At 42.5% G+C, this 13,178-nt stretch overlaps 1 protein-coding gene across 1 annotated transcript; it reads right to left on the reverse strand.

Annotated features, from left to right (window-relative positions):
- Positions 1-1,911: 1,911 nt before the first annotated feature.
- MBLAC2 (metallo-beta-lactamase domain containing 2) lies at positions 1,912-13,116 on the reverse strand. Its single transcript, XM_082191808.1, has 3 exons — positions 12,601-13,116; positions 5,589-6,028; positions 1,912-5,113 (listed from the first exon to the last, which is right to left on the reverse strand). The coding sequence occupies exons 1-2, from the start codon at positions 13,067-13,069 to the stop codon at positions 5,643-5,645; spliced, it is 855 nt and encodes a 284-aa protein (XP_082047934.1). The 5' UTR covers positions 13,070-13,116; the 3' UTR covers positions 1,912-5,113; positions 5,589-5,642.
- Positions 13,117-13,178: the final 62 nt, after the last annotated feature.

The following is a 13,178-nucleotide window of genomic DNA, read 5'->3' on the forward strand; positions in this document are numbered from 1 at the left end:
TGCTCTTGACCGATAGCTGGTGAGCACATGAGGGGGGAAAAACCTGACAGCATGAATCTGCTACATCAATGCATGCTTACTTTGCAATTGTTTGGAGGTCTCTGAAGATGAAAAATAAGCCACTGTCATGCAAGGGTTTTAGTCCTGGACTAGCCAAGATTTTCGATTTGGATACCTGAATCCCACGGAGTGTATTTTGGTAAGTCACAAGCTTTCAGCCTAGTTTACCCCGTTTCTTCCTAATTTGGCGACAGAAAGACAGCATCAAGTATAATGTCCAAGATACAAGTAGTAATGGTATGTACAGCTCTATTCTTCTTTGGTCTGACTTCAGATTACTTTTTACAGTCTAATGCAATCCTTCCTCCTCAGCATCTCTTTTCTCAGAACTTAATTCTGAGCTTACACACTGTTTGAAATTGCAGCTCGTATTATTTTCGTTTCTTGCCTCAGTATAGTTTTTTTAAAAAAAGTTAAGCTCATCTGTTACAATATCTGAAGGCTATTCACGGAAGAATCGTATTTTGAACTGAGTCATATCATATTTGTATATATAGAACTAAACCAGCAGATGGCATCTCTTTTAAAAAAGTAATTGTTCAGTATATATTTCAAAGGACAAGAGAATCTTAATATCTGAATAAAACTTTGTTCTATTTACTCACATTTTTTTCTCCAAGAGATAATTTGGTTTCTGTGTGAAAGTAAAAACAAAAATTCTAACTAGCTCCAGCCCATTACATTTTCAGACATAAGCTGTAAGGTAAAGGTAAAGGTATCCCTGACTGTTAAGTCCAGTTGCAGACGACTCTGGGATTACGGCGCTCATCTCGCTTTATAGGTCCAGAAACCCACATTTGTCCGCAGACAGCTTCTGGGTCATTTGGCCAGCATGACTAAGCCGCTTCTGGCGAACCAGAGCAGCGCATGGAAATGCCGTTTACCTTCCCGCCGGAGTATTACCTATTTATCTACTTGCACTTTGACGTGCTTTCGAACTGTTAGGTTGGCAGGAACGGCAACGGGAGCTCACCCCGTTGTGGGGAACAGCAAGCCCTAGGCTCTGTGGTTTAGACCACAGCACCACCTGCATTGTACATACATAATATGTCTGTATTGTCTTGTAAACTACTGCAAAACTCAAGCAACTTGTAACTTCCTAAACTCTGAAAACACTTTCACCTCTCCCTTTATCTCTTTTTATGAGAAGTGTGAACATATTGAGCTTGTGTTTTTCACTTAGCATTTATTTGTGAACCTCTCTTCTACAATTTACTCTAGGCACAAACATTTTTATTCCTTTTGCATTATGCTCTTACATGGGTGAGCAACCTCACGCTTATTTAAACAGTTATCTACAAAGAACACAGAAAAAGCACAACAGAAGATAACTGGAAGGAATCCAGATGCAAAGGGAGATGTTTTCATAAGTAGTGTAAATAGCATAGTGCCTAGGAACATGAGTCCTCAATCCCAGTTAGCGTGGGTGATTTCTTATGTTCAGTTAGCTGAATCAGCTATAATAAACACAATGAAAGCATTTTCTTGATCAAGGTGTCTCCCCTGCCAGGTTAAGTATCACAATGAAAGCATTTTCTGCGGCATTAGAGCAAGATGTAGGATGTAATGGTTTTATGCTCCAAAATAACCCCAAGAAATTATGGTCAATGTTCTCATTTTCACAAAAGGATTTGGGCATTTCCGCAAGGAAGCCTTTCAACTTTCAAAAGCCCACTCCACCCCACCCCCACAAAAAAAAAAAACTATTTCAGAGTGATGGCAGCTGTTATGGCCTGGCTATCACACCACTACCATTTGGCATCATCTATTCCATCTCTCAAAAGCAACATATATGTAACTTTCTCCTTTGGTTGGGTTAAAGATGAAATGGAAATGATCACTGGAGAGCTGTTTTGTGTCATAATTCTTTTATTATCAATATCTATGATAAAATAATATACAATTTCCCCTTGAAAACGGTGGCACATTAGTAAAGTTTCATCAGTAGACAGAACAATGCATTACAACTTTTTAAAATGCTTTTAAATTGCATTTTACAGCACAATCCATGACTTGCTTCAGTAAAAACAGTTGAATCAACAACATATCATTGCCTTAACTCCAAGAACATTGTTGAACAGAATTGCATTCTAAGCCTTTGTAAATACTGAATCCAGAGGGGATGTCAAGAGAATGTTTACAAATAAAGCAATAGTAAATGTATCATACTCTGTAATATGGAAAGTGAACACATATATTTTGTTGTTTTTAAAGGCATTACAATAATCAATGATAAAGGTCTTTCAATAAATTCATTCAGAAATACACAAGGTCTTAGAATATAAAAATAATTAAGACAAAAGATAAGATTATATATTTTCACTCTAAGGTTGTACTTTACTAACCAAAGCCAAGTGCGACTTACTTCTAAGTCAGCGAAGACTAGCCTGTGGTCCCCCAGATGACATTAAACTCCAGCTCCCAGCAGCCTCATTCAGCTTGGCCAATAATTAGGGATGATGGAAGTTCAGCAATATATGGAGGGCCACAGGTTAGCCACCCCTGTTCTAAGTTAAAGCTCTGACTCAGGCTTACGAAGAATAAAGACTCAATGAACTGAGTGGAACTTGCTTTTGAGTAAACACATGCTTGGGGAGAGGTTCACAGCCTGATTCCTATTTGACTACATTTCCAGAGAACTACTTAAGACTTCAGAAGATAATCTGGCTTTGTGAGCACTGAAATAGAACAGAAATGTCCCATCTTATAGAACAAAAATGTACCAACAGAACTGTTCCAAGAGCAGAAACTCAGATCAGTTCTTAAGAGTAGTCTAACCTTTGGCAAGAACAGTATTCCTTAGCTAAATTCTTCCCACAGTGAGCTGTCTAGTATGTGCCACTCACAGTAAGGCGTTTGGAAAAGAACTTTCAAGACACTGAGAAGGTGGGTAGGAAAGAAGGAATAGAGGCTTTAGGCAGTTTTCTTTAACTCTGGGAAAAACATCACCATTAATGCCTCAAAATCACTAGCAACTCAGCAGTATTCCCGTAGAACAGAATGATTTTGTAGCAGTTGATTCCAAAAGGTGCACATTTCTACAAAATGAACAAGGTACCAGTCTCAAGTTGGCTGCAAATTGAAGTAGGAAACAGGTTAGCCTTAACTGTGCTTAAATATTGCTGTTGACACAATACTTAGCAGCAGTTAAAACAGGAGGGCATTCACTTGAGAAGGAAATGGGTAGGCAGCGGCATCAACTTGGGCCCCAGACTGTGGATGCCCAGCACGCACACCACAACACCATGATGTCGAGGTGTGACATGATGTCACGACCCCGCAGCACTGGAGCACCAAAGGTAAGGTGGTGCCTGGCAGTGGGTGGTGGCCAGGCACCCACAGCAAAAGTTTTGTGGGGACGGGAGTTGACACCACTGCAAGTAGGAGTGAATGATCCGGCAACCCATTCCTGATCGCTTGACCACAGTCAAGAGGGCCTCTCCGTTATATCTGCACTAGTCTTCAACCTGATGAGTTTTGTATTTGCTAATTTTTAGATTAATATCTTGTAAAGTTGCAAGTTCGTGGGTGCCTTTTCTCCCTAGCATTAAAAGGTATCAAGTTAGTGGCTTTGGCTGTTAATAAATGGTATTTCCAAAGCCAATAGCCAAAGTGAAGCGGTCTGAAACATTATATATTTCTCCATTAGTTTGGTGAAAGCTTCAAACAAGATAAGGGCTAAAAGAAATTGCTAACCTCATTTCTAAGTGGTCATTCACCAGCAAGTCTGATCTTCCTGTTTACTGTTGTGCTTTCGTCTACAACAGGAAATAGGCACTGTTAACATTTAAAGAATTAACTACATCCACCTATCCACCCTTGAGGGCTAAAGTGCTGATTACACTGGGGTCAAGCTCTGTATGTGCAGTACTCTTTGATGTATGGGAAATATGCAATAAAGGATAAAAGGATAAAAAATTAATTTTGTGTGACAGCCACAACCCGAAGCTGTTCACTGTTCTCACAAGACAAGGGCCACTGTTAATATCCTTCCTAATATATCTCAAACTATCGATTTCATTTCAGTGTCATAGTTACAAGATAAAAACCTGTCTTCGCACAATAAATTGGTAACACCCCAGAGGGCTGCACAGGATTTTTATACTGGAAAAGTACAAACAACAGACAAGGAATTTTTGTCAAGTTGCTTGAAAGTAAACATTACGGAAAATGGAAAAAAGAAACAAAAGAAGAAGAATGACATTTGTAGGTTGCAAAGCTACTACTTGAAGTCCTAACTACACCTGTAATGTAAAAAGAACCACATATGACTCTAGAGCTGTAGCTTTTTGGCAGCTATCTCCCCCAAAAATTCAATTTACTCTCTCCTGAGACCCAATTTATTCTCTACAATCCACAAAACAATTTGCAACACACAAGTGCTTCTACAGCTGCTATACAGAAGAAACCAAGGATGATCACGGGTGTGTGCATTATATTTAAAATTATCTGACGGAATCTTTTAACAGTTACGTACTCTTACATACACCATTAGTCACATTTAAAGAGCAAGCAATACACTTGAAATATTCACTTACATTTCATTTTAGAAACAATAGTCAAATGCAACACACTTAATTCAAGAAGAGTAACAACTTAGGGTGCAGTGCTTTATATTAACATTTGGTAATAACTTCAGGTTAAATTCACCCCATACAATAAAAATGAAATTATTGGTACTTTTATCTTAGTGCATGTAATGAGACAGTGGAATGTTATAAGACCAACCTACCCCCACTACAGCTTATAATAATTTTAAACCATTTAAAATCTACTTTCAACACATATCCCTAACTCAAGATGTCATCAATAAAGTTTGACATGGGTGCAAAACTTTTCATTTAGCATATATATGTTTCAAAATACAAAACGAATTTAGAACATCTGTCAAACTGTACTCAACATATGTGCAAACCTGCCTTGAAAAAATAGAAGGAAAATGAGTAGCTTTGGCACAGCTACTAGTTTATATTGGTATTTTTTTAAGGTAGAAATTAAGTAGATAAAAATAAAAATCTTTATGGCTTATCAGCCAGCTTTTCATTTAAATAAACTTACCGTATTTTTCGTCCCATAGGACGCTCCGTCCCATAGGACGCACCTAGTTTTTTTGGGGGGAAATAAAGGAATATTTTTTTTCCTTTATTCCCCCCCCAAAAAAACCAGGTCGGGGAAACCAAACCAGGTCAGGGAACAGCGGTATGGCAGCGCTCTGCCTCCCCGCTGTCCCCCGAGCTTGTGGGGCTGGCCGATGTCCGCCCGAAGCGCGGGGCGCTCTGCTTCAGCGCGCCCCGCGTTCCGTGCAGCAGGCTGCTATCCGCAGCCTAGGGAGCCCTGCGGGAACTCCCGCGGGCTCCCCAGGCTTGCTGATAGCTTCCTGAAGCCTGGAGAGCGAGAGGGGTCGGTGCGCACCGACCCCTCTCGCTCTCCAAGCTTCAGCGAAAGCCTGTTTTTGCCCCATAGGATGCACACAGATTTCCCCTTCATTTTTGGAGGGGGAAAAGTGTGTCCTATAGGGCGAAAAATACGGTACATATGCCATCGGGTTTTACAATAATAATATTATTATTAAACAAGTTATACTATGAAGTTGTTCTGGAATTTGTGGCCCGGAGTGCTAGGCTTGCAATCGATCTGACTGCACATGTAGAAACTTTGTGGCACACACCAGCGTTAGAAATGTAGTTGGAAGCCAAACGATAGAGCTGTTCAGCTCCAAATGTGTTAAAATGCCCCGGAAGGACTTTCTCTACAAGACCTCTATTCACTAAGTCTATCAGTCGCTGGCAGGATGTAACGTAGTCATTGATCCTGCTGTAGGGAAGCCAGTCAATCATTGATCCGTCATATACAACATCCCCACTGAACAATATCTTCCGTTCTCTGTCATGTAAGCAAATGCTTCCTCTTGAATGGCCAGGCATATGCATGACAGTGAGCTGTCTATCACCAAGGTGGATCACATCCCCTACAAACAAAGAACAAAATAATGTGGGGGGGAGGAATTGGACTTTGAAGCATGATCGCAAGAAACATAACACCAAATTTACTTCCATTACAAAGGTTGAGCTCTCTGAGAAACCTCAGCGTTAGAAGTGTTAATAGGGAGTCAAACAATGCATGCATGAACACCTTGCCTATTGGTCCAGCACCACTCCCTCTATCAGCCAAGCTATGCCCCCTATGCTAGTCCGCCCATATACTAATGTTTTAGCATTTTAATGTTTTAATGTTTTATTTTAATCTTGTTTTTTAAGTTGCATTTCAATCAACTTGTTTTTATATTGGTTGTTAGCCGCCCTGAGCCCGGTCTTGGCTGGGGAGGGCGGGGTATAAATAAAATTTACTACTACTACGAGCTGCAGGGAAGGTGCTGCTGGATGTCCCACTGCTAAGTAAGGCCCCTGGAATGGTGACACAAGACGGTGCCTTCTCTGTGGTGGTGCTCCCTCTATGGAATCCCCTCCCCCCAAAGACATGGTTGGGACTGATGTTACCTAACTTTCTAGTGCCAGTTAAAACTGTACCTCTTCCCCCAGGCCTTTGGAAGAAACTTACCCATTAAGCTTAGCGGTTATGTCGATTGCCCGCTGTAAAATATTTTCAATGGTATTTTAATTATGGGTTCAAATTTGTAGTGTGAATTTTTAAATTGTTTTTAATGTAGAAATTCTTGTAAATTGCTTTAGGATGCTATGGGATGAAGGGTGATTTTAAAATGAAATACAATAAATAAAAATATCCCCTTTCTAATAAATTTTGCACATGAACACAGACACATTCACAGCAAAGTTCTCAAATGATTTTTTGGCATGAAATTATTTTACCGTATCATCTGAGTTTCTCATCTGAATGCACTAATGTGCATTATGCATGCTAATTAATAGGTGAAATTCAGTGCAAGTAAGTTCAAAGTGATACATTTTGGGGGTGTTTTTTTTAATCTAACCTTCATATTTATGCAGATAGAACCTGAATTGGCTGCAAACACCCACAAAGTGGTCTTGTGTTCATGAAAGAAATGTCACTGAAAATGTCAGCTCAGTGTATTGCAGCAGTAAAAATGTCAAATTCAGCTTTAGGAATGAGACTGGAAAATGAAACAACTAGCAGTATCATCTCATAACAGGATTGCCCATATAAAAAATGTTGCATCTCAGAAAGGACCCTGCTGAGCTGGAGGTACAAAAGGGGCATTTGAAAGAATCGCAGGGTGGGGTGGTGAATGACATTTTTGTCACAGAAAGGGGGGAGATGATAGCAGAGCTTTATAAGTGTGTAAAAAGAGCAACTTATACAGCTGCTAATTTTGTCAAAATAATAGACGTTATTATTTAAGTATGTTTACTGGGAGACAGTGTGCAATCACCTCTTAAAAAAATTCACATGATGCTGCAATGGCCATAAGCTTAGGTGGGTTTAAGGCATGTCCGCCAGTGGCCTTTAGTCATAACAACAAAGGGCCAAACTCACATTTCATTTTCTTAAAAGCATCTTCAGGGACAGCGGAGTCTGTAACCTGAAGCGTATGTAACCTGAAGCTTATGTAACTTGAGGTACCACTGTACAACCAACAAACAAATATCAGAATACTGACACTGGGAGAGACTTCCATTCCCAGCTGTCATTATTCCAACGGGGTGGGTGGACATGTATACGTACGTGCATTTTTCTTCTTGGTCATACATGGAAGGGAGACTAAGTGGAAAAGCTGAAACTTGCCTCTGGCTAGAGCAACAGAAGGTTCAAGTGAGTTCTCATCAAGCAATTCAGCAGAATAGTGCCTGAACTTTTGTCTTATCTACAGATCGGGGGAAATGCTGGGAATCTGCTGCACCAACTTAATGCCCCAAACACTGGATGGCATGCCCAGAATCTGAGCAAATCCCAAATAACCAGGCCATTTGGCAACACTTCTTTTTGCCAGTAATCAAATAAAAAACTTTTTAGATTATTCTGAAATGTCTATCACTATAGTGAATTTTTACTGGCTGGTATCACTGGCTGGATTTTCTTGGCAATAAACACATTAGAATTATTTATATTCTTCTCTTTTCACAGTATCGATGGTAATTGATATGGGATGAACCAGAGGATAAGGAGTTAAGGGATAAAGTGCATAAATCTGTGTTGCTACATTTCATAAATCCCATTAGATTTCAAATCTGTTTAATTTTGCAAATCCAGGCAATCAAAATCGCTGACAGGAAATCTCATAGTAACAATGTACTTTTTAAATATATAAACAAACACTTTAACTTCTGATGCAGTAATACTTTTAGTTGCTTGAAATTAATTTCATAATATTTCCCGTAGCTATTTGTTCTCAAGTCATCTCAGAAGAAGACATATTTTTGTCTAAGCAAAGGCTGCAAACCTACAGGCACTGTGATCTGGAACCATGCACTTATTCCTTGCTCCTCCCTTCCTTACATACTAGATTTATTTAGTCCAGAGATCTTTGTTGTATTTCAGATTTCCCCACTGTGTCCAAAGTGGGGGAGTTTGGGATAATATCAGTTAACCAGGATATTAAGCTGGGACCTGACCTGGTTCTGGTTTAACATCCAGAAGCCAAAGTTTCCTGTTTCAAATACATCAGGGAACTCTGTTCTAAAACTAACCCGGATCTCTGGGCTGATGCTTGCAGGGGCTGATGATAGGAACAGCAAGGAAAGAACATGCCTGTTTCTAACTTTATAACACATGGGTTTATAAATCTGGGTTCGTATGTGTAAAACAGGCCACTGTGAGTTTTCACCGTAGTAAGTCTTTCTGTGTGAGAGCTAGCAACAATAACAGCGTTCACTATTTCAGTAACGTTTACTTTAAGTAATGCGATCTTATGATTGCATACTGAACTTGTGATCCCAGGGAATATATTTCAGAGAAGTTTTCCGGGATCTGACACTAACAGAAACTGTGTGCTCCATCTGGAGATGTGAGTGCATGGGATTATGATCTCATATCTCACTCTGACATCTTAATCAAATGGTCTTCTTGGACCTTAGCTGTGTTTTTCCTGTAAGCAAAGAGGCAAACTGGCAGGCTTATCACCTCCGAAACGTCACCTCCCCATGAGAGAACAGTATACTCAGAATCTAATTTCATCTAGCTAGGTCAGAAAATAATATATTTGTTTCTTTTAGTCACCCCTTCTTAAGGACCCTGAAGACAAATCAGGATTCAATAATGAAATGTTACAACCGATAACCAATAGCTTCCTTTAATGTTCTCCCAAACACTTTGCATTTTATATTTAATTGGCAAGAATGGTTAGCAGAACTGTTAATGTGACACTGTATACACCTAGATGCCCACATGTAGATATACTGTGACTGAGAACTTACTAAGCATGGACACGGTAATATGTACATTTGAACACTGCAAATACACTATTAAATATAACTTAAGGCAGACAGAGATACCTTATTTATTCCCGGCATCCCAGCCTCACCTTTGGGGAAAATGGCTGTAGGGCAATAGTGCAGCACATCCTTTGCATGCAAAAGACCTCATGTTCAATTGCTGGCATCTCCAGGAAGGGCTGGGAAAGACCCATCTAAAACCAGTGATTTCAGATCTTTATATTCGCTCCAGCCCATGGGCCAATTATGATAGGTGGTCAGTACCACCCACCTATCAATCATCAGATGTCATAATATCAGCTGATTGATAGGTGGATCACCCTGCCTAGTTGTCAAACTTGGCCTACAAGGGTGGGGGTGGGGTAGTCACCATGATAGTTATGGGGAAGACAAGCCATGTCTCTACATGCCCCACACCTGATGTCACATATGATGTCAGGTGTGGGGCAGTTGGGTGTGGTATGGCAATAACAGCCTCACTGGCCAAATAGGGAGGCAGGGTGGGCCAAATTTGGCCTGTGGACCATTAGTTCCCTGCCCTTACTATGGTTTATTTAGCCTAAGTATGGCTTATCTGAAAGTCCAACTCAGCAGACAAACCATTGTTTTCTGGCAACAGACAAACCATAATTTGGTATGTGGGGAAACTGGGGGGGGGGGGTTTGCTTATCTGTGAAACAACTTGTGGTTTGCTGAACAAACCATGGCTTAGTATGATGTGCAAACACAGCAGCTGTGATAATACTGAGCTAGGTGTCTCAACAGCCCAAACTGCAGCAAGGCAACTTCATAAATTTCTATATAAAATTTGTGAGGAGACTGGAAGCCCTCTTTGTTTTTGTGCTGTCTTCACCTAATGCTTGTTTAACAGGGGAGGGGAGGGGCCCTCAACTCTTAGTTTTGGTGTCTGCACTCAAGCCAAAACTCTGTCCTTTTGCTTCAGATTTGGCTTTAAAAACAAGCAAAGAGTCTGGATGGGAAACCGTTTTTTCAAGCCAATCGCCACACTCCCCCATGGACAACATTGGTAGTTGGGGCTGGAGACAGAGCAACAGGGGGGACATTTTTTCCTGTTTTTATTTATTTTCATGGCACAGAAGATAAATTTTGAGAAAAAACAATGGTTACAACCGTAGACAGCTTTGCACAGTAGGCTGTACTCCAGCTGTTCAAAAAGCAGAGTTTTCTACAGCCCCCTCAAACATCTCTGCATCCTCCATCCCTCCAAGCAAACAGCATTACGACACTTCAGGGATGTGGTCCAGCCAGGTCAAAGGATTTGATATGTCCTGAAGAGCCACATTCAGCTACTGGGCCTGAGATTTTCCTATCCCAAGCCAGTCTAAAATAATAGGTGCGATAGGGGGCGGGGTCTGAAAAGACACAGATGGAAAGGAGATCTGATTTGCCTTGTGTCACAAGGCTTCCCCATCCCTGTTATATAACATGTACATTTGAGAGGGGAAACCAACCTAATGAATTGGACAGCTAGAGACAAGAACATAATTGAACTGTAGTTAAGATATGAAATTGTATATCACAATGACTTGGGCTGCAATCCTCAGCATGCTTATTAGTAAACAAGCCCTACTAAGTACTGTAGGACTTACTTCTGAGTAAAGATTCACAGGACTGTTAGATTATTATCAGAGGATGTTACTTTGGGGTAGTGCTTAAAAGGAATCATAGAATTGTAGAGTTCTGTTTATCTGTTCTCTTTACTAATTAATTTAGGTCAATATGTATATATAATGTAATATTTTATATAAAAATAGAATTGTACATAGACTGATGTATACCAGCTGAGAGAAAGCATGAAATAAACTAAGGCTGTGGCTTAGTTCCACCCCACCCACCCCCGAATTGATAACCTCCAGTGCAGATTCTTATTGCTACATATATCTGTTGGCTAAGCTTGCATCTGCTACTGGGGATTTGTTTTTTCAAAACTCATTATGGATAGCAAAAACATCTACAAATCCCTAAGACTTCACCTCCTACGTATTTTTCAGGAGCTACTAGAAATGTCTCCACCCATACTCTCTCATTCACAGACACAGTGCATATTCATGCTGGTGTGCCCTTTAAAATATATCAACATGCATGGATTTTGCCAGATGCCCCCAACTCCTGCATATATGGATGCTCAAACCTTAAAGGAGAAGATACCACACCCCACATTACACACACAGAGCGAGGGGGGCACAAAATGAAGAGCAGGATTATAGGATCCTTGGTTCTCTCTCTTTCCCTCCCTATAAAAAGGGAAAGGGTAGGCTACAGGCTTTTGCTTCTATTTTATCAAGCTTTTGAAAAAGTGTCTACCGATACAAAATCCATGTAAAACAAAAAACACTCCCTTTCCAACTCCTTTCTCCACCCTAACAGCAGTTCCATACCGCTGCTACACGTTTTCTTTCCTAAGGCATCTCAAAGCCCATCAAGAGAAGCTATGCACTTGCCTACCTTTAGTTTATCCCAGAAATCTCAGTTCTCGAAGCTCAGAACCGCCCTTTTACACATCCCGAGAGGTGAAGCCAAAGAAGGAACAGCCCTTGATTCTGCTCTCTCTGTATACATAGGACCAGGGCATTCAAAAAACCCCTTCCCTTTACACATTCTCTTGTATACTGGAGCCGACGCCCCCGCCTGTCATTTTCCGCAACAGACCCCAAACACACATCCACCGCCAGCCCTGAGTATTTATGAAGCACCTATAGTAACATGAGCAACATATAGAACGCAACGGACAATGTTAATATTCGTGACATACACAAGCACATTTGCTAACTATACACGAGAGGTGGAGGCACTTGGGGCAATTCATACCACATAGACATTTGCCACTCCAACTGCCTTCGTTGCAAATAATGGGAAACTTTCTAACTAAGTTGAGGGGAATCCGTGCCATTCTGCTGGCACACCCGAGTCAGGCTGCTGCAATTCCAACCTGCCCGCCTGCAGTCCCGCAAGTCCCAGACGGTTCCCTGGAGGTGTGAGAGAAAGTCCCTCTGTGCATGGTCAGAGGTGCTCTCTCTTTCTTTTCGTTCTTTCTCCACCCCGACGTCGTAGGGCCCAGCTCCGTCCTTCCAAAGAGGCCCCGGAGCCCGGCTTTGCCCCGGGCGGGCGTTGTTGGGCAGCCGATCGCCGCCCGCCGTGCTCCTTTACTCACCCTCCTGCAAGACGAGCGTGGGCTGCACGGGCCGTACGCGGAACTGGCGGGCGCTCCAGCCAGGGCTGGGCTGGCGCACGACCTCGCTGTCCGAGAGCCAAGTGACGGTCTCGTAGTTGTCGCCGCGGCGCAGCGCTCGGGCCTCGGCGCTGTGCACGGCCACCTCGTCGAACTGGTGCAGCCCGCCGGCGTGGTCGAAGTGCACATGGGTGGCCACGGCCAGCAACGGCCTGGGCCGCCCGGCGGCGCCCTCGGGAGAGAGCAGCGCCTTCTCGTCGCCCTCGGCGCCCAGCAGCCCGGCCAAGCGCAGGTAGTCGGGGAGGCTGCGCAGCCCCAGGCCGGTGTCGATCACCACGTCCCGCTGCGAGCCGCGCACCAGCCAGATGTTGGCCCGGTTGCCCGACTCGTAGAAGCGCTCCTGGATCCAGTAGATGCCTCCGCCCAGGGACTTGTGCGCGAACCACTCCATCGCCGACGACGCCGCCGCCGCAGCCCCGACCTGCCGGGCCGCCTGCAGCGCCTTAGTAGCCGAGCGCGGAGCTGGGCGGAGCCCGGGGAGGAGGCGGGGACGGAGGCGC

This window comes from Podarcis vaucheri, assembly GCF_965113315.1.
Source record: "Podarcis vaucheri genome assembly, chromosome: 11".
Classification (NCBI taxonomy): Eukaryota; Metazoa; Chordata; class Lepidosauria; order Squamata; family Lacertidae; genus Podarcis; species Podarcis vaucheri.